Source organism: Lonchura striata, chromosome 2, assembly GCF_046129695.1.
Source record: "Lonchura striata isolate bLonStr1 chromosome 2, bLonStr1.mat, whole genome shotgun sequence".
Classification (NCBI taxonomy): domain Eukaryota; kingdom Metazoa; phylum Chordata; class Aves; order Passeriformes; family Estrildidae; genus Lonchura; species Lonchura striata.
In genome coordinates, this window is record NC_134604.1 from 108,372,789 (window position 1) to 108,395,464 (window position 22,676).

A 22,676-nucleotide genomic window follows, 5' to 3' on the forward strand; every position below is an offset into this window, starting at 1 on the left:
TCCAAATTTATATCACAATTAAAGCAGAATTCCAATTGGCATAAGCTTATCTTCACTTAACCAATGTAAACCAGTACCAAATGACAGCTGGACATTGCTCATCAATAATGAACAGCAATCCTGAGCATCATGTTCAGCAAACTAACTTAAACATAGAGAGCAAGCTATTATTTCAGCATTCTTCAGAAATAGTAATTTTGTTAGTCGCTTCAATTTATAGCAGTGTCGGTAGCAACATTTCTACTTTTATCCCATCCTGCAACTTGACAATGAAAGGAAATAGTAATAGAGTTCAAATGTCACAATGGGAAATAGAGTTCTTCTGTTTTCCATTGCTTTCTTCTGGACTTTCTTTCCAAGTGGAATTGTCCCACTTCTTTCTTTAAACATGGCATCCCACATGGGAAAAGTGTGCAGCTGAAGTGTTATCAGCCCTGATTAGAATAACTATTTTACTTGCTTTATTAATATTATCCTATTGGTATGGTAAGTATCTGCTCTTAATTATTGTTCAGCTTGTGGTCTGCAATGCCATACACACAGATTATTCCAAGAGCATTATCCACTCCTGTATTCCCATTACTGACCCTTCTTACTTATAGGAAAATGCCAGCATTTTCCTTTGCTGAGCTTCTCCAGTTTGATTAGAGGTCACTCACAATATTCTGTGGGTACCATTTTGCAAACAACTACATACTTTCCTGAAACTTAAAAACATATGACAACTATTCATTTTCCCTTAATTCAAGGCCTGCCATATTACAAAAGGAATTTTTTATAAATCTATTGACTCATATTCTGTCAGGAAAAATTATTTCAGGGTAATGTATGGGCTATAAACACAATCCAATAGCTTCCATATGTACACAGAAGAAAATCACAATGTTATCAGACACAGCCTGTAATATACAAACATTATTTGAATGATGTTTTGAGCAAAGGAATTCCATTTTATGCTGCTGGGAAGGCAGGAGTGGGAGGTGGGTGGTGGTGGAAAAAAATATTCCTGACCCTTTCAAGATGCATAGTATCTGTTATTCCTTTTTAAGGTAAAAGTGCAGATAATGGAATGGATTTATGTGCTGTAGAAGTGATCCCCAGCTGCTTGTTCTGGAGCTGGTTTATGATATCATACTCTTAGTTTTTGCAGTTCATTGTTCTCCAAATATGTAGAAACCCCAAAACTTTAATTTCCAAAGCATTTTTCTATGGGGTTGGATTTAAAATTCACTTGAGTACTCTCTATTGACAGTCACTGCCAATAAAATGCTAATTTTCAGATGTAAAAGCAGCTTAAAGTCTCATATCTTCAGTTTTTTTCCACTCAAATAGCTCAACCAGACAGCAACTTTTCCAATCTTTATGACACATAAAACTCATGTACATTTGCAGTTTCTTAGTCATCTGGGAATTCAGGCAAGAACAGCAGCAAAAAGAAGGTGGCTGCTGATTTGTTGAATGGTTTCATGAATGTGTGGTATGATATTTCAGTATGAGTTTACATCATTTTTAATCCACTGAGAAAGTTTGTTTTCTTTGTGTATGCAAACACATAAAGTTATAAAAAGATTATTTAAGAATTTGTTTTCTTAAGAATTGCATTACTAATTATAAAACTATTGCACAGACTAAAATGTGCATCAAAAGTTTCTATTCTCCCACCACAGAAATATCACAGAGCATGATTTTAATTAACTTAATCACCACTGTTCCATAAACCTACCTCTTTTGGATTAAAGGTCAAGAAGCATTCCAAAGATGCCCCTTCCTCTAAGTAAACTGAATAGAGATAAGGCTCTGAAGGAGAATGGTCAATCACTGCCAAACAAAATTCAGAATCAAATTACAAATGTTTCTGCATGAAATGTCAACTTTATAATAGCTGCAGTATTTCAAAGTGATTTCCAGTATCAAGTATCTACATATTTGCATGGTAAGCATTTCTCACGAAGGTTACAATTGAATATAGTATCCCTCATAAGGATCCTGAAGGTAATTCTGAGCAGTATTAATCACCAGCAATTTTCATGGGAGTTATTTATTTGGGAGAAGACAATATTTCAGACAAAAAAAAAAACCAAAAAAACAAAAAAAACAATATTGTCCTTTACCTTTGAATAAAAGTGTTATGCTAAAACAGTTAATTACATAACAAATTAGTACCACAGGGATAAAAATAGTTGGCTGAAACTGGTTTATGGTTCTTTTTCTAATTACTTTTAAGCATAATCTCTATTTCCAATAAGGCTTGCTTCATTTTTCAGACCTCCGTGTTCAATTGTAAGGCAATGGCAGAAGCACAGGTTTCCAGCAAAGATAATATTTCTCCAAGATCAGTATCCATCATGAAACACAAGAATTCATCCAGTATTCACATTATGAGTACTGAATCTGACTGGATATCACATGAGTGGTTTCAAAGACAAACTCTGATGCAGAGATCATGTGCAATGAGTCTGATCCTCTGCTGGCTGCTTGCCTGTGGTAAAGAGCTTTACAGCTCTTTGAGAAGTTAAGACTGACTAGGAGTCCTCACCTTCCCTTGCCTTTTAAGTGCACCACATGGTAAGAAAACTTCTCTAATTTTGGAAGATCATTTTTTTGCATCATTCAACACAAAGATACAACTAAATTTCATACTGTCTTGCAAAAGAAAGGGTCTTAATTTCCTGAGTTTGCAACTGTGCTTATAAGGGCTCTTAACCCTGCAAAATTCTCTTGTTAATCATGATGGTGGAAGCATCCAAGGAGATGCCATGAGTGAAGTAGGAAAGCCATGGGCAACAATGTGCAGGATAAGAATCTGCACTAGTTCTACCAAGTAAAAAAGAATTCAATTCTACTGCTGCCCCAATAACCTCCTGAGCTCAGCATTCCTGCAGAGGAGAAGCCCTGTCATTAACCTGCAGACACCCTGTCCCTTTGGGAAAAAGAAAAAACCTTTATACTGGTGATGAAATAATCAAAGAGTTAATATTGTCAAAAAGTGTTTATGATTCCATGAATAGGAAAGTTTTGGCTTTGTTTGAGTTTTTCAATATTTTATTTTAACTGGTGAGAGGGTATTCAAATTTTTTAGTAACTTACCAACTTTGGGAAGGAAATATTGGGGGAAAAAATCTACATGCAATCTGACATTTTGCAAATTTTTTTTTCTTGTCAAGTGTCATCTTATAGGCAAACCAAAATGTCTCCTCTTAATTTATATTCAGCAACAGTTTTAAAATAAATGCTTTAGATTTTCTTATATCAGAAACTTTGGCTACCAGAAGTGGTCTGACAGATTTTCTCTCAGCATTATTCATTCTTTATTTAATGAAAATTCTGCTATATCAAAAGCAAATACCTGACTTTTTTTCAGCATCCAATTTAAAATCCTTATGATTTTTAAAATCAAACTGCACTCTGGTACAAGACTGTCCTTTGTTCTGCAGCAAAAATGGAATTGATTTTGTAGCGCCTAAATGAACACCTTTATATTCAAATCTTCCCTGTAAGTTTAAAGAAGAAAAATGGGTCAAAGCACTGTGAAGTCAAGTTTATAATTGAACATAATGTGAGAAAATATAATTGTGCAAGATTGACAATTTATAACACAATAATAGTGTTGGTTAATCCATAGTCTCACATAAACCTTATCTTTAAAATCTTTCCAGGACATGAAATAGAAGAGTTTAGAATTTGATATCAAGTCCAGTTACACCATCAGAAAAGTTTCAGTCATTCAGGAAACAGAGTGACTTACTTTTCTCTTTATTGCATTTTTTGCTGTAACCACCTTAAGAAATACTCTTAACAGACTTATTCCAGATTGCCAAGTTCAAAAACTAAAACTGTCAGCTCTCATTTAATGTAACTGTTATATGTACATTTGGGTTATAGTATTTCTTCCTCAGTTCATCTCCTTCATCAATTTCTTGGGATGTTAGTTTAGAAACAAATGAAAAATATGAAGTAGAGAGGAGCTACTTTGACATCTAGGTAAAGCAAAATATTTAACCAATCTTACCAATTGATATAATTTCTTCACACTTACCACATCAATGCCTATTTCAGGGATCTCTGAAAATCCATTGATCTTAAGTGTGAGTCCTGCTGCATTCCTCACTACTACCTAAGTGAAGGGACAACACTGGGACTGTGAAAAACATCATTTAACATAAATATCTCACCCAATCTGCCATAACTACAAGAAAAAAAGTTTAACATGAAAAATCCAACCCAACCCTATCCCACAGATCAGAGCGGAGAGATTCAGTGTAAACTGCACTAGAAATAAGAAAATAACTCTCCCCTTATAACACAATGCATTTTTGCTGCAGAAATACGAAGAGATAAAGTAAACGCCTTCATTTTCTAGAACATATATATATAACATATATATGATATGTGGCTTCAAATCATGCCTTTGTGGCATACCACATCTGGGACAGATATAGCTAGATAGAAACAGTTTTTAATTTAAAATCCTGGGAAAAAAAAACAAACAAACAAACAAAAAAACACAACCCAAAGCTGTAAGAAAGACCAGTGACCAGTCTTCCCCAATTCTGCAGACAAACATAATGTGACAGGAAGTAGTGTTACTAAAATGAGTATTTTTTTTTCAACATGAAAAATCTGTTTTCAGCAGCTGTGAGGATTGGAATGTGTATCACAACACACATTGTTTGACAGAGGTGCTGGTACAAGGTAGACACTATTGTTCTGGGGAATATTAAATCTGTTGTAAAAATGGAAAAAATAAATTAATACTAGATTTAACAAGTATAATTATGCAGCCCCAGAAGATGGTGAAATCAGGCTGAGTCAGAAATGATAGCAAAATTCAGGCCCTTGATAACATCTTTCTTTCCTAATCTCACTTATCTCAGGAAGCAGGCATGCAGAAAACAAAATATGTTACATGTTTATTGGACACCTACTATCAAAATACATCTACTAGTAGAGAAATCTCTGAGAAAAACCACAAAAAGAAGTCAAGAAATTAAAAACATTAGATGCCTCTCTATATATTACAGAAACTGCAGGTATGTCTACATTCTCTTATAAAGAACAATCACCCATTATATCCAACAGTTTGTCAGTGGTGTAATATGAATCAGCTCAGACTGAGAGGCTGCTTTGATACTTCTGAGCAGGACTGAGACAAAAAAAAAAAAAAAAAAAAACCAAAAAAACACAGAATAGGCTACAGCAGTAATGATCTGCAATAAAAGCTTGTTCTTAAAAAGCATTAGGACACTGGAAATAAAATCCAAAAGATGCATGAATGTACACACATAAACACACAGGATAATACTTAAGCCAAAGTTCTTCCCATTTTGAACTACCTCAAATTTTTTGTGAAAACTCATGTGTGCCTTTGGAGTGAAAGAGATTGTGAAATTAGCAAGGCCTCCTGCCGGTATCACTCCTTCAGTGGGTGAGATTTTCAATCCAGGCAGTAGGTTGGAGTCAAGAACCTACACAAACAAGACACAAAAAGGTGTTTACATTCATTTGTTTGTTGTTGTTTTATTTATACCAATGTATCTATCATAAAGTTTTATATTCTTACAAGGAAAACATTCATAGCATATAATGCTAACTTGAATGTAGAAGTTTGGGGAAAACTGCAAGTAAATAAAATAAAGTAATAGATTTCTAAACATAACTCAGTTTCTACTATGAAATAATTCTTGCCACCAATTGGATACATGGAGTTCTGAGTTTTGGGTTGTTTTCACTAAATTATTAAAATTAACACTTGCTACCTTGCAAGTCTTCAAAACAATCTACAAAACATTTTTTCAGTGACAAATAAATTTTTCACTCCTTTTTTGACATTCACAGTAAGATGGGACACAGAACCCCAGCTTGTATAGCTCAATAATAATATTAGAAGTAAATACTCCGTTTACCCATGGTTAGCAAAGACAAAAAGGAATCTCTGTTCTCGTCTGATGCACTCCTAAAATATAGTTTTTTAAAGATAGCTACACAAGTGATAGTGACCAAGACCAACAGATATGTCTTGGCTTAAGGGTAATTCTGGAGGCTAAAAAGGCTGGGTATGTTTTTGTTACTGGCTATGCTGATTTTATTCTTTCAGGCCCAGCCTCCAACACTATGGTACTACATGTTATTCAATTCTCAGTTGATAAAAGAGAAATCTGGTACAAATCAAAATAAATTAATCATGTTTCTCAGTACTGTAATAATGCAGTAATAAAAACTGAGGGTTTTATCTGAAAATTATCTTCCTTCACTAAATACAGCAATCATCCTGTGATAAGCAAAACTAATGAGGTTAGGTTTCCCATTAATTTGTGTATTATGTCTTTACCCACTCTGGCATCCATCTCATCCCCTCCTCAACTCATTGCAGAGCCCATCTTGTCCCTGGTTGTAGGTTCAGCAGTCACCCCCTGTGCTGTGACTGCTCTGGGTCCCTGTATGCACTGCCTGGGCAGCAAGGGCATGATCACCAGCCAGTTTGCTGTCTCTCAATGCAGGAAAACATCCAATAAATGCTTTTCCATAGGGTACCCCAGCATGGGGTTCTGCCCTCACCCCTGGTTCTCAGGAAGCTGCCAGAATCATTTAAGCCATCACCACTTCACTTCTGTCCCATCTACCCATCAGTGCAAATTTGACAGAGGGACAGAATTCCTATTTACATCTATTTTGTTTCTCCAGAAAACATCACAAAAACCTTAATAGGTTCTAATTTAATAACTGAAAACACAAAACCACAAAATGATCTGGCAAAATTAACTCCTTTCTGCTCCCCAACCCAAGGAATTAAGTGTGTTAGAAATACTTTTCTCTTACTTTGAAGTATGCATGGTTGCATCCTGTGTTTAGAATAGTGGCTGTCTTACAAGTAGTGAAACCAATTGGACTGTGAGCAAAGGATACACTTTCAGCCACAAACTGAACTCTAGTAGTACCAAGCTATTAAAGAAAAAGAGACAGATAAGCCAATCAAACCATATAACATATTCCTAAATAATAATTAATTAATAATAATAATTATTAATAATAAATAATTAATTAATATTATAAATAATGTATAATTACTAAATATATTCTATTACTGTAGTATAAAATATATATAAATTATATTATATATTAATAAATTAATTTTATTATAATTAATATAATATTATAAATAATAAAAATTACAATAATAAATAATTCAGCCTAATTTTTTATCACATTATGAGCTAATAGAGTTGTGCAAATATATAAATTGGAAGTATTCAAATAGAAAAACAGCTTAAGTGTGAGAAAATATTTACTCAATTAACTGAACTTATCTAGTTTCAAATTGAACAGACTCAATCCTACAGATATTACCAGATTAATTTCAAGACCAACAAAAATATTGTGATTAAATTTAATTTAACATCACAAACTCCATTTACTCCAAATGTGTGATCAGGACAAGATATTTCAGAAATATTAATAGTAGTAGAAATGCAAATATTCTAATTTACACACATCCTGGTTTACACATGGCAAACTTCCAAGACTTCAAAAGAAGAGGAAGAAAAGAAACATAGCTACTGGGAAACAAAAAAAAAAAAAAAAAAGAAAGGGAAAAGTTTTCTTGGCTCACAGTAAAATTCTAGAACATGCAGCCAGTAGAATATAGTTAAAAAAATAAAAGAAAAACTCTCTTCTTCATACTCCCTGGTATGCAACGTAAGACAACAAATAACTAAACGTTATATACTAAAAAGACAACAAATAACTAAAAAACCAAAGCTGAATGTCACTGTTTAGAAGACTAAACTAGTAGAACATTGCTTGTCAAATACCATGGTCAAATAACACAAAACTAAACTGAGTCTGTTGTTACCTTGAAACCCTGAAACATACCTTTCCACTCACACCTAGATTTTTATTCCTTTAATAAATAATATACATAAAAAATTGTTGTATCACCTCTCAACATTTGCTGCACAGTAACTAGCCAATAATATATAAGGACCACTAAGCTGTGATGCCAAAGGAAGAATATCATCAAAAGCAAGGAAAAGGTAAATTATCTTTGCCTTGCCTTCTCCATCATGTCTTTGGAGCATACTCTTTAGTTAAATATGTAACGTGAAAGTTACAGGAAATTAAAATATTCTAATAAAAAACAGATTATAATAGAAATATGTTAAGGTATTACTTGCTTAAAGAAATCCACACATTTTTTTTCTCTAAAGCTGTCACATGAATTATTACCTTTGCAAAACATTTCAAGTGAATTGAATTTCCTTTGCGCACACACAAGGTCAATTGTGCTGTTTCTGGAGTGTTGAACCCTGGATGCCAAACAACTTCACACTCCACATCACTATAGGCCTCCACAAACCCTAAATATATGTACATAACTTAGATGTTATAGCATACACATGGACAACTGTCAAATTGCATTTTGTAATTAGAAATAACATAGGCACATAAAAGTGAAATGACCTATTACTGAATGTGAGCCTGTATTTCTTAGGTGTTGAACAGTCTGATGAATTAAGTAAAATTAGGTCGTGGATTGTCATGAGCATTGCATCATCTATTTATTAGTATCTTGCAGTAAAACACACTCAAAGTTTACTGGTATTTTTAGCCATGAATTACTCTGATAGTCAACATGAAAAGAAAAATAAAAGAAGATACTGTCTTTCTTGCAGAATAGCAACTTGGGGAAAGATCATATCTAGTTTTTTGCTTGCAACTGAGTCTGAATTTGTATTAGCAGAAATATCTTTTTTCAACAATCACATCACACCAAATCCAATACAGTGAGCAGTTGGTTCTCTAATAATGGAGCTCCAACATATCCCAGCAGAATATTTTCAAAGAGAAGAAGGTAAAAGCTATACACACATCTATCAAACACTGATCCATGTTGCAAATGCAGAGTAATCACAGATTGAATTCCATTTATTTTACTCAACTTTCATCAACATTTTAGCCAGCTTCATTCATTGCTTTTGGAAAATTTCCTATTCTGATGAGCTGTATGATGTTGCTGCCCCACTTTTGAAATGTCAGTAATCAGTGCTGAGAAAAACATTTACACAAGCACTGCTGGCTGGGCATGGAAGCAGGGAGCTGGACTGAGTGTGCATTCAGGGCAGGGCTTACACAGAGAATGCTGCTGTGGTGCTAAGCTGTGACCTGATACTGCTTTTGGGACACCCTGATATTGACAGAAATCTAAAAATATAGTTTATAGCATCAGCTAAAAGTTAGTCTTACTTATTAGTGTTGATATATAAGATACATATACACACTATATTTGCATAGCATACCTCTGGTTGGCTTTACAGTAAATGCAGATTTTCTATCTCCAGTTAGAGGTCTCCAAGTAAAGCCAACAGGCCGGTTTCTGGGATTGCATATCCTGACAGTTCTTCTAAACTCTGTCCCTGCTAGGCAGCCAGGAATAGGATTCAAAATCAGCTCCCTTTTGGACAGGTGAAGTTCAATAGGCATTGCATGTGCAATCACCAGTACATGTCCTATGTGTTGGTTGTTTATTTTGTAATTGAAAGAGCTGTAATGTAAAAATATCTCTCAATATTTTTATGCATTTGTTCTGTTACAGTCAGAGTAAAATTTACCTGAAATATAACCATTAGCAAGAAAATACTTAACAACTCAGTGTGAACACAAGACTTACAAGAGAAAAGTTTGCAACTGTTTTGCATACTACTTAAATCATGTCAGAAGTGAGGATCATCCTAAAGGATGATCAGCCTTACACTGGCATTTTATTATTAGAAAACACAGAGTTGATAACAGCAGGCTAGAGAACAGGTTTTTTATACATTTTCCCATGATTTGCATCAAAAGATCTGAGCATGGATGCAAGTGATGGAATTCTAGGCTGGAAAGAGAACAGTATTTTCCATAAAAATTTTCTTGGCAAATACACCATAATAATAAACATTTTTCCCCGATGCACCTCTAGCTATATAAGGTGTTGCACAGGACAGATTTTTGTTTGTGGTGTAAAATCAAAAACAAGGAACAGTATTGTAGGAAAATTTTGCAACATAAAACTGCATTGACTATTGCAACATCACCATAGATGAGTTACACCATTAAGAATTATCATGACTACATTTTAAAATCAGCCAAGTGATTTTTAAAAAAAAATTTTACTACTGCCAAGAAAATGTGTAAATCAAGACAAATATAAAAAGCCTTACTTTTTAAACATTCCAACAGTGGTTGTCTCAAACACAACTGGAATATGAGTTTTTGTAAGAGGAGGCACCACCTGAGACAATGGAGACGTCTCCTGCAATTCTGCAACTTCAATTTCAATTTGTATCCAAATATGAACTGACAAGTTATTGATGATGTGCAGTTCTTTGGTTGTTGTAGAATAAACACAAACCTCACCAAAATCTATAGTAGAAGGACCTGAATTATATAAGAAATAAGATCCTCAACATTAAAAGGTAAAAGCTAATGCAAGGAAACATAACTACTCAAATACCATGACCAAATGCTCTAGTTCTTCAAATTACAAACTTAGTCAGCTAAAAATCCTGTAGTGGAACAAATTATCACTAAAATGTGAAAGTAAATATCATCTGTGTTCTGTGAGTGCTTTCAGCAGTACAAGTCAAAAACCAGCAATTTTTTAATTGTGCTTGTTTTAGTCAATTGGTAAAATAGAGAATCAGTGTACTCACAACTAATAGTACTATTAATAACCATAAATACTTCTTTTTGTTAAGCAGATATTTAAAAGGAAAAATTGCCACCAATTCACTGAAAGGTTACGTATACAACCTGTTGGTTTCCTCCCTGATATGCAACCATTTGATTTGATAATTCACATCATGTGATAATCACAGAATTATTTCAATACCTAGTTTACCAATATCACCAGTTTTTAGGTTGGTTTATATTTATTTATTAACATGAGTGCTCATGGCACCAATCATACCTCTTACAAAACTCTCAGTACATTTTTTATTATGATGTTTATCTTGTTCTTCCTTTCCCCAAGTATATCAGTTTACACAGCTACACTATTCAAGTTCTGGCTTGATTTAAAATTTTAAAATGCCCAAGAAGTACTGAAAATTCTCTTTTTGCTGCAATAGAATAATCTTACTGAACAAAAGCTGACTTTAAAATAGACCTCTAGGAGTAACAAGTGTTGGTAGTAAGTCACTAAGAATTTTTATGTGTTACTCCCCATCACAGAACATTATCCTGAAATTATTCTGATAGAGGATCCTGAAGTTTTAGTTTCTGGGGGCAATCAATCTTCACTATTAATTCCCAGAAATATTCTGAGCATTTCCATGAATTTTGCTGATATTAATGCTGGTCCAGGTGCTACCCAGGTGCTACCCACTAACCAGGCCTAAGGGGATAAGCAACTCTTACACTATGCTGTGGTGATTTCTCTGTAAGAGGCTGTGATATGAGCAGTCTTCAAAGGAAATTCTTCATTTATATGTTCATACCTCATCACACCTCAGTATTTGCTGAGAATTACAAAGCTTTAGTGAAATACTACTGTAGGTCTCAAGCTATCCACCAAATTAAACTGTTTTCTGTTTAGGGTAAACAACTATAATCATAAAATGTGTTACTGTACATAAGTGTTTTTATAACAACTATATGCAATTAGCAACCAAATTAAAAATCTTACCAATAAATATTTGATGAAGCTGTTTGTTTGTCAAAGTTAGACTACAATCTCTCTTCTCCTGGGCAGAAGATGGCATAGGACTAAGCCAGCTCCAAACCTGTGATAAGCACAAGACACTTCCTCAGAGCAGGATCAAAATTCTTATAATTTTTACATGGTAAACACATTATGCTCATATACTACTCAAGCATTTAACTTACTCCTTTGTTTGTAGATTTGGAAACGATTGCTTCCAATTTTCGACTAGTTAACACGCCATTGTCATCTAAAGAAAGCATTTTGGGCTGTGGCTTTTCCATGGAAAACTCTGTGATTGAGATGTTTGGTGACTTAAGACCTTCAGCTGATTTAATGCCTATGCTCACAGGATTGTTATAAACACAAAACTGCCTACAGGGAAGGAAAAAAAAAGAACGTGGAAATCTAAAAGTTTGAGCATTCCATGGTCTACACATTAAATTATTTAATATTTTTAAACAAAACAATTAATATTTTAAGTAGAAATATTTCATTATTTAAAAAACCCTCAAGCACATACAATACCTTGAAAATATTTATTGTTTTGGTTTTTACTGTAAGATAAGTCTAGAGGACCAGTCCAGTTAAAGGATTGCATCTGCTTCAGTGCACAGAATACATAATAAATTACATAGTGAATCTGTTACTTGGGGTGACCTAGCAATCCTAGTTGGAAATACATACTTATTATATAAGGAGAATCCAAAATAATCAATGCTTTTTCCTATTAACCACACCCAAATACTCTTAGAACTTGACATTTTAATTTAAGCTCACTTTAAGATTAATTTCAAGTGCCCTGACTCTATCCCTACATTTCACCCTAAATTTAGATACTTTTTATATGTCTAAATACTTGAAACAAACAGGTTTTGAATGCATTGCAAATGAGAGTCCCAAGATCACAAGCACATTGGCATGGAACAAATTTAGGTATGTGATCAGTGCCATTAAGTTAATTCTGCACAAATGTTCATGTATTTTGTGTATAAGCCTAAAGTACTCACTTACCCTTTAAACCAAGACTTACCTAATAGCCTTTTTTTCTAAACGACGCTGTCTTAAACAGGAAATGAAGTGTGCATAGTGTTTCTTGTTTTCTTCTCTTAACAGTTGTTCAGAATGAGTATAAGCGAATTCTGGGTCTATGTAATTATATCTCTCAGTTTTTGTGAAAATAGTCCTAAATATTTAAAGAGAATTGTAGCTTCCTTACACATATATAATGATACTGGGTCTTGTTAGAATGAAAACATAATTGATTTTGATACATATATATTTCATTCTATATTTTATCCCAGCTGATTATTAATACTATCTCTGTAAAGGCAACCATAAAAATGAAATATTGCAAGTGTACATTTCTAGTTTCACATAAGAAAACTCAATAAATTTATGTGCAAGAGAGTCAAGAATTTTAAAATACTTTCAGCCTGAAAATCCCAGCAAACTGTCATGAGTAACCAATCTTGATCTACTATATGATACATATAAATGTGTAGATTTAAATATTAGAGTCACATAATTTTTACCTGTACTTTTTATTCCATTCACTAGGCCTAAGGCTGGCTGCACGGTCATTAGGAAAGGCTATAAGTGCATTATCCTCGCAATTCCTGTTTTTCCGATGAGTATGAATTTGTGTTTGGGTTGATTTAAGGATTGCCACAGGTGCTGTATCACTGAGTTGTCCTGTACTACGAACTACAAACTGTCCAGTTGCATTGGAAATCAAGGGTGTTAGACCTTAAAATTAAAAAAATAAAAAAATAAAAAAAACTTAAACTAATATTTTCTAGACAATTCAAAGTATTAGAAGATATATCTAATTTACAATGGTCTACCCAGCAGCACAACAGTCAGTCACCCATCCCATAGTGTTTTCCTCAGACAAGAGGGTAGAAGCCATTCACATCATGCCAAGAGCCAACTGCTTCCCTTGCCCTGGATCACAGAAACAACCACCAGAGCTCAAACCAGCTGTGTCCAGCTGTGATGCTATGTCTTGCACAGACACATCATCAGACACTCAGAGCTGCCTGTCACATCAATCACAGTATCCCAAAACCTGTCTTAAGGGCTGCAAACAGAGACATGAATTTTGACAAAACCTTCCAAGCTAGAACTACTAAAAAGATAGTTTGGTTCTTTTTCACTGTAGTTTTAGAAAAGCACATATACATGAACATTAAAGAGAAAACTATGGCAGAAATAAGGTCAAACTTCAACTGCCCTTTCCTCCCTCACCTGCAAAAAAAAAAAAAAAAAAAAAAAAAAAATTGATCATCAAAATTTTTTTACTCATTTAGTCTTACTTTAATCTACCAACAAAAAAAAATCAAAAATTACTTTCCACCTTCTAAGTCATAAGAGTGATTACAATTTCCACTGGCCAGAAAGGCACAGTTTGCAAGAAGCTTCATTCCAGCCTCTCCCCTAGCTTCACCCGAATACAGAGACACAACTACACATACTCATCCACAGACACTGGGAGAAGATAACAAGAAGACACAGAACCATCTAGAAAAGGATATGAAAAAACAAAATCATTTTTCCTCCACACTTCAATGAAGCTTAAAAGCAAAACGCAGATATCCCTCATGAAGTTTCTATAAACTTGTAAATAGGACCAGAACTGGGACATTAATAGAGCAAATGATAAGCAAAAGCATATAGAAAGCCTGAAAAACACATTAAATCTTTGATCCAAAAACTCTCTTCTTCTACTTGGGTTTCTGAAGCAAGAAAACTAAAGGAGCTCTGGATTTCAAAAATAAAGAAATTACCAAACTTCATCAACTTCATCAAAGCATGGTTGATAGCCATGGATTGGAAATATTGTCCTGAAAGTAGGAGGAATGCCCACTGGTTTATCAAACATGCTAGTACTTGTAGGCAGAACAGTACTTTACCATGACTTTCCAGTAACTTTCACTCTTTACTCCCCCACAATGGAAAAAATGCGTATTGCCTTCCTGTTTCTCATTAGGGAGTACATCTCAAGCTGGCAGCAGCTAAAGAGAATTCAAGTTCCCCTCCTGATCTACACACAGACACCACACACATGCACCAGTGCACAGATTAGGAGATTACAGTTGTGCTGCAGAGGCTGCAGCACATTTGATGTTAGAAAAAAATCATGTTTGCCATGACAGGTTTATAATCCAGTGACAGCTGAGTCAATCTACTGCAGAGTGGTTGTTTATGGAAAACATTTGGAACACAATGAACAAACTACAGAACAATTATTGGAAATCCTGAAAGACTCTCTATGCTGGCTCATGAAGCTTCATGGGAATGGGAAGAGTCAGTGGACACAGGAGCTGTAACAGGCTGTATGAACTGGCAAATTCATCTGGCAGTAGTAACTTTGAATCAATGAAGAATTTTCTGTTATCTTTCCTAGTTCTTCCTGTGCTTTACATATCTCTCAATTTACTCCTGAAACATCTTAGCACTGTGCAGCAGCATCGCTTGCAGAAACTGAACCCTATAAATGTCAGATAACCATATGACGAAAACTTATGCTTTAAGAGTTCAATTTTTGATAAAATTATGGGAGCGTGTACCATTATTTTAGCCTTTGTTTTGCAGTCTTATGGGACACATGTCATACAACTGAGCAGTCCCTCCAGTCCCAAAGAGATATTACATTTCACAAGCAAACCAAAAATAGTAAAAAATTCATTTTTAAAATGCTAAAAATGTGCTTTTGGAACATTTTATCACTTGTCACTTACGTTTTTAGCATCTTACCAGGATTAATTGTAAATACAACGCTTGTTTGTTTACATTTGCACACACCAAGTAAGGTCAAATATATTTGATGAAAGGGTTTTGTCTTCAAAACAGCTACATTACTTTTATCTACTCCCATACCAACGATATCAATAATTTGCTTCATCTCAAATGTTCCTATTTGATGTGGAGAAAATGAAATCACCACTTCCTGGAAAAGAAAACTCATTATGAGACATATGAGACAATAAAGAGTCAAGTTTTGTGTAATTCTTTATATGATTGAGTCCCTGAGTCACATCTCTCCACACTTACCTCTAAGACAGGTATTCAAAATAGGGTTTCCAGAATATGCCAAGAGGCACACAAAAATTAGCAATATAAGGTAACATAAAAATGTGACAGATCAAAACACAATAAAGTCTCATTTGTTCACTTCTGAGAGAAATCTTGTGTGTTGACTTACTGGCTTGGGAAACTGCAAATGTTTCCATGTTTGATTTATTCGGCAAAATTTCTTCCATTAAAAGAAATTTTAGCTTACTTGAGTATTTATGATTTACTGCACCAAATTTAAAGTATCTGTCAAAAATATTTGCATATAAATAAATCTTCTCAAAGCAATAAAATAAGAAAAAATTACAGATAGGAAAACCCATGTAAAGTTGCCTTAGTACTCCAATTTTTTTTCCTAATTTAAAATGGTATTTGTTGCTTCCAGGAGTAGGGAGAGACCATTAAGGGACTGTAAAAAATGTATTTGGCTGATATTAAAAGCCATCACTATTGAAATGAAATTCCTCTGGTTTACTTTCAAGAAATTCCACTGCTAACCACTGTGAAATAATTTGCATAGTCACAAAACCTAAGAGAAATAGGGAGTTACCTTTTCAGAATTTTTTTTAAGTTTTCCTCTTGCAGGAGAAACACTGAAGTGAGCAGTCTTGCGGAATCTGAACATTAGTGGAAGGAACTTGGATTCATTTTTCATTGTGCACACAACTTGTGTTTGTTCACCCAAATAACAGTCCTCAAAATTAAGTACTGTTCCTGGCTTAAAAGTTAATATCACAGGAAACCCAGAACCCGTTAAAGCTAAGTCCACGTGAAGAGAATCACTCCCTGCATTAGACAAACACAAAAATGAGCAAACAAAATCCCTCTCCCTCTCACACCCATTATCTCACTAACAGGAAAGTCATGCTGTAGTTGTACAGTCACAAAAAAGCAAAATAATGCTAAAAACCAGTATGTTTTATAATGCAGTTTTTATAAACCTAACACAGAGATCTTTACTTCTAATAGCTGTTAGATAATGCATTCCCTCAGTAAGGAAGTTGAGGATGAACAAACATGGACTTGAAAATGCACAAAACTAGTATTACAAAAGTGTTGATGACTTGCAAATGACTGGAGGTGCTTTATTTTCTTCAAATATTTACATTATAATTACTATAATTTATAATAAACTGATAGGTGTTCATTCATGACACGCATAAATCCCTTCTTTCTACTCACTGTTCAGAGGTTTTAGTGCTGAAGCATTCAAGATGCAAGTGAATTTGTGTTTATATAAACAAACAAACAAAGCAAGTGAACCATAAAACTATTAAGATAACTAAGATTTTTTTAAAGTTTAAGAAGTCAAGATACACAGTTCTAACATCCTTATATACATTTCTGATAGTGAGTATCCATTTCTAACGTACTTGTGGTTGCTGGACCACTGAGGTCCTGCAGACAGTCACCTCTCTTCCCAACAGTTTCAAATCTCAGAAACAGGACATAATCTTGAACCAGTGATGCATCATTCACTTCAAAGTCTCTTTCAAGTTTTCTGTAAAGAGTCACAGTCTCAAATTAAAAGATGAAAAAAAAAAATAAAATAAACCTCCAAACCCAACCCACAGAAAATCAAGACCTATTTTTAACATCCAGTCTGGCTTCTTTGTTGTCAGTAACAGCTTGAAAAAATTATCTTTATACTGCCTTTCAGAAAATGCAAATAATAATAAATTTAGCTCATCAATATTTGTGTGCTTATGATACTGGTAATTTGGTATCTTTTCAAGTCTACAACAGTTTTCTAAACTGGTATCACATGCATAATACCTACCTGTATTGAATTTAAGTAAGGGAAAATGGCAAGAGTGCATTTCCTTTTTCTTTTCCTTATTCAAGAGGAAATGTTTCTTTATATTTAGTTTTGGCTTGTGTTTTGGGTTTTTTTTTGTTTTGTTTTGTTTTTTGTTTTTTTATAAGATAACAGCTCTCCAAAATGTTTCATTCTCTTGATGCTTAATATGTAGCAAAATCTAATAAAATTTTTATTCTTACAAAACCATCTTAACCAATTCTTGGTCCAAATACTCCCTTAGGGTATTACAAAATATAAACTCATAGAAATACTTCAGGCTTTGGTTTCTTATTTGCAGAATCACAACAAGAAACTTCTTTTAACACACATAAATACATAAAAAGTTACTCAAATATTTTGCAGACATACTAACTCAAAATTTTCTCTAGCACAGCTCTTTCAAAACAGTGTAGACCAACCAACTTGTGTGCACTGTGCATTTAACTGGTATCACTCACTCACTCTAGACTAAAGCAGAGTGTTATCAAAGATTTCTCATAAGGCTGCAAAGTTCCTTGGTTGGGAACACACAAGATCACATTGGAAACATCTACATCTTTAGTTTTCACGCTTAAGTCATGTAAAACAGCATCTGTACTCCCGTGAAGATCTGTCGCCTAAAAAAAAAAAATCAAAATATAGACTAATTCAGCTTGTTCTGCTTTCCCTTTTATGTTTTTTTTTCCTACACATACATTTTCACATATAACAAATAGAAAGACATAACATAGGCAATAGCAGTCACACACATAGTTACACAGCACATGGCTAATTAACCAATTTTTAAATCAATTTCACGTCAATGTCTTGAATTGTCTTTTTTTTAAACATGATTCTCAGATTATTTCACTATCTGAGAAAAACAAGTGAAATCACAGATTACTATCTTAGAACTCATACTGTATTTTGATAACTCCTAGTAACTAATAATAGAAAAACTCAATTCTAGGGTTAAATTGAAATTAAAAACCTGTTGGTTGGACAGACATTTCAGAAAGCCTATTGACCGGGAAAAAGTACGACATAGTAAACAATAATAGAAGATGAATGTTGAGAAATAAAAAACACAAAAGCAGAAATGAAAACAAGTTTTTGATTAAAATAAAAACTAGAGTTTCTTACTATCTCTCCTCCAATTGCACTGTCTTCCAGTACTGCAACCCAATCCACACACTCAGGGCCTTCATTGTATAAATGTATTTGTTCTGTCTTTGAAGTTCCAAAATAAAGAGGTCCAAAGTTAATGCACTTCAGTACTTTTCCACAATTTACTCCAAGAACTTTAAGGAATTGTTCAACCACAACACCTTTGATCCAAACTTCAGTGCAGCCACGACTTTCCAGCTCCACTCTGCCAGTAAGAGCAGAAAGCAGCAACAGATAATGTAGAGAAGAGGTAGAAATAATCAGTTTGCTTAGTTTGTTTTGTATCAGAATCTCTGCCAAAAACAAAAAATGACCCAGTCCAAGCATTCAAATCACTGGCTTTCCATAGATAAACTAAGTAGGAGAGCAGGGCAAGTGAGCATGTCCTTGACAATGCCCTACAGGAATATCACCAATCAAGAAAAATCACACATGACATGCTGGAGTTTCAGGTTTGATTTGGTTTTCTGACTTTTTTAAATGTTGGAAACTACAGGAGTAACAACTGCAAAGAATCAGGAGGTGTCCACTGACAACATACACTGCTCTTATCCCTCAGAGTCTTTGTATCTAAATACCAATTTTAGCATATAATACCTAATTTTCTTGTAGGGAACAGGAGCTAGAAGTTAATCTGAAGAAGCAAGAACAAACTGCAGCTATTCTTGCCTGGAAGCTTGATCTTGATGACTCCAAAAATCACCAAAACATCCAACAAATCAACCACTACCTAGTCCCACACTGCCCAGAGAGGTTGTGGACTCCCCACCACTGCAAGTGCTCAAGGACAGACTAGATGGGGCTGTGAGCAACCTGATCTGGTGGAAAATCCCTGTCCATGGCAGAGGGGTTGGAAACAGGATTTTAAAGTCCCTTCCAAGCCAAACAATGCTGAGATTCTAGGATTCTATAAGATATGTTTTTAAAAGCAATTTACTCCAGTGTTGCAAATACATTCCCTCCAGTGAAAATAAGATAATCCAAAGAACACCAAAGAGTTTCTAAGACTTTTAACAGAGTTAAAAGAAAACATGCACTTACTGAAGGTAAGAAAATTAAGGAACACAGGATGTGCAGGAAGGTAAAAGATACAAAAGCTCCTGGTTATTTTTATTCTGAGAAATGTGCAAACATCCCAGATCATTACAAATAAAATATTTTTATTTACACAGCCAGGTATACAATTTATGCATCACTTTTCTGTGGAAATAACAATCAAATTAATAAAACTAAATATTAAAGACAGCAACTGACAGGAACTTAAGTTTTTAAAAAAACATTTATAGTAAAGATAAGAATTAATAACGGACAAAAATAGAATTTATAGAGCTGTATTTCTTCAGTCATACACTCACTTCATCATTTCTTTGATGACTCCGGGTACATCTGTGCAGATATCCACTTTAATTTTCCTTACAGATTTTGGCTTTACAACTCCTCTGGCAGGTTTAATATTAAGCAGGACAACCCCATCATATAATATTCTAAATACACCTACAAAAACCCAGAGCAATCAACAGAATGCTATACAATATAAAGCTGTATATTTATATGTTTCTATTACACAACACATAATGCAAATGTTCACAAGCAATGTATCTTTCTATAAAAACAGGAAATATAAACAATCTTTTTACAAGCTATTTCTAAACATCATAATTTCCAGGATTTCTTTAATTATTACACCCACATGTCCAATTCCATTTTGGAAGCTGTGATTGTAACAGGAAGGGTACTCCTATTCCAAACAAAAGTGATTGTATCATGAAGTAGCTGTAAATAACATCTGCAAGTTATACAAAGCTCTAAGAGTCTACAGTAGCCCAAAAGTTTAGTGCATACTGCAGGGTAACAACAGTTCCTATGATTTGGTCCATACCCAACACAGGTTACTGCAGAAGAGAACAGTATATATTTGTAGGTTATACAATTTTTTTTAAAATATGAAAAAGCAAGTATTTAACCAACAATATTAATTATCTGACATTATATAATACAAACAAAGAAATTGTTTCAAATGTACAAAAAAAATGCACTCTTTGATTTAATATAAAAGATAATCTCTGATATGAGATCAGAAGCAGGAACAAAGGACTCCTCTAGTGCATGGAATGACAAATGAAATGCAATCCTTGAGTCTCAGGCCAGCACAGAGCACTTCCTGCTCACAGAGTTTACGTGCTGCCTGGTACTGTGACCTGCTGTGTTATGATTTACAGAGCTACAGAAACACAGATTCAGCTGCTCTTCCCTTGTCTGTCCCAAGACATCCTTTACTAACCATCACCTTCTTTCTAATTTTCACCCCATCCTATAAGACTCCACCATGCAGCCTGCATGTACCATGCAACAGAATTCATAACTGGAAACAGTTCCCTACATAATATGAAAAAATAATTATCATACAACTTAGTTGTGGAAGTCTATGTATATATATACACTGTAGCTTATGTCATTTTCTTACAAAATCATAATTGCTCAAAGTATTAAGTTAGCCTATATGAGAAATACCTGATTATATAAACAACATACTACATCTTTAAGATTAACTGCTAGCAAAACATCCACAATTATTTCTACTTCTACTTCATGGAAAAAAAATTAAAATAGTTGCTTCTGAAAAGCAAATATTTACTTCTGAAAAGACTCTTCTTCATCTAGACAGAAATTAGTTTGGTTTTTTTTTTTTTTTAATATCGCAACTCCGTGTTTCTGTAATCATGTATTTTCTCTTGTTAAAATATCTCATATGAAAATCTAGGAGAGAAATTTTTCCACAACTTTGGCCTAATGCAAAAAAAGATAGCCTTTAATGTAACAAGCAGCTGTACAAACGAGGAACAAATATAATTAACTGCCTTAAATTTGTTGTTTGAAACTCAGCATAGTTGCTACACTGCCTCTAGAGAAAGGAGTCTGCAACTCTGCCCAGTGCAAAAGGCAGTCAAACAGGTTATTTGGATCATACAAGCATTCTTAGACTCCTTTGTCCATGTTTCTTACTCTCCTTGGAATAGCTGCCAGCAGAAATTTAAGGATGTGCTTGTTGTAAAAGCTGCAGGATTTCAAAAGCTATGGCAGCAAGATAAAAGGCCTCTCATTATCTTCTAGCAACAAATACAATTCAATTCCCATCACAGGGCTTCAGCTGGGGAAGTTCAGGGCACTTGCAGCTGTTTATTCAAGAGACAGGTCTGGGGATCACAGAAGCACAAAGCAAGAGCAGACATGATTTGCTGCTCTCCATGCTGGGCACACTGAGGCAATGAGTGACTATTATTTTTACATCTTCCAAATGGGACTCCAAAGTAGAGAACTCATAAAATTTTCAATGTTCTAAAGTATTTTTTCTTTCCTAAACGGAAATATAGTATTGGCTACATAAAAAGAGGGTCATATACAACATCTGCAGCTCCAATACTCATAATCTGCATAACCCAAAATCCCAATTAATTGCTACTTGGTCACTGAAGTGTTAACTTGCATAAAATTACTTTTTTCAATAAAGTAAAATATTTCTATGATTTAATGCATACTAAATATTTACCTGAAATTGTTCCACGGTTAGAAATACTAATCTCTTTAGTAACTAGTTTATTCTTTGCAATCATTTCACCAAAATTAACCTCTGACTCTATTTCCAGATCACAGTATGGAATCAATCTGCAAAGAAAAGACAACATATTTCCCAAAACTTGAAAATACCTTTGCATTTTAAAAGAAAATTGATTAACCACTCCAGTGGAAGAGAGTTCTCCTTTTGTACCAGTTCTCCTATCAAGGTTTTGCCAATTCACTTGAGCACTACAGCAGACATGGGAGATCTAAAAGAGAGGTACTTATCTACCAGCCTGTTTAATGGCTCAGTATTCTAACTTTAAAATCATACAGCTATAAACTATACAATTAGTCAAAATTGAATGCACACATTTCTATTTCATTTTAAATACTTCATTACAGCACTTTAAGTAAAAC

At 34.1% G+C, this 22,676-nt stretch overlaps 1 protein-coding gene across 1 annotated transcript in view; it reads right to left on the reverse strand.

The window, feature by feature from the left end:
• The window catches only part of CFAP47 (cilia and flagella associated protein 47), a 268,440-nt gene that overhangs the window by 241,229 nt on the left and 4,535 nt on the right, over positions 1-22,676 (reverse strand). Inside the window, exons 3-21 of the mRNA XM_077781662.1 lie at positions 22,249-22,364; positions 20,057-20,195; positions 18,678-18,906; positions 18,018-18,172; positions 17,128-17,255; positions 16,305-16,540; positions 15,437-15,629; positions 13,213-13,426; positions 12,711-12,863; positions 11,863-12,052; positions 11,663-11,759; positions 10,197-10,413; positions 9,294-9,538; positions 8,224-8,354; positions 6,817-6,939; positions 5,334-5,465; positions 4,037-4,114; positions 3,347-3,491; positions 1,724-1,818 (exon numbers count right to left, since the gene is read on the reverse strand). Of these exons, the coding sequence (XP_077637788.1) occupies positions 1,724-1,818; positions 3,347-3,491; positions 4,037-4,114; positions 5,334-5,465; positions 6,817-6,939; positions 8,224-8,354; positions 9,294-9,538; positions 10,197-10,413; positions 11,663-11,759; positions 11,863-12,052; positions 12,711-12,863; positions 13,213-13,426; positions 15,437-15,629; positions 16,305-16,540; positions 17,128-17,255; positions 18,018-18,172; positions 18,678-18,906; positions 20,057-20,195; positions 22,249-22,364 (3,016 nt within the window). The remainder of the gene's footprint in view (positions 1-1,723; positions 1,819-3,346; positions 3,492-4,036; positions 4,115-5,333; positions 5,466-6,816; positions 6,940-8,223; positions 8,355-9,293; positions 9,539-10,196; positions 10,414-11,662; positions 11,760-11,862; positions 12,053-12,710; positions 12,864-13,212; positions 13,427-15,436; positions 15,630-16,304; positions 16,541-17,127; positions 17,256-18,017; positions 18,173-18,677; positions 18,907-20,056; positions 20,196-22,248; positions 22,365-22,676) is intronic.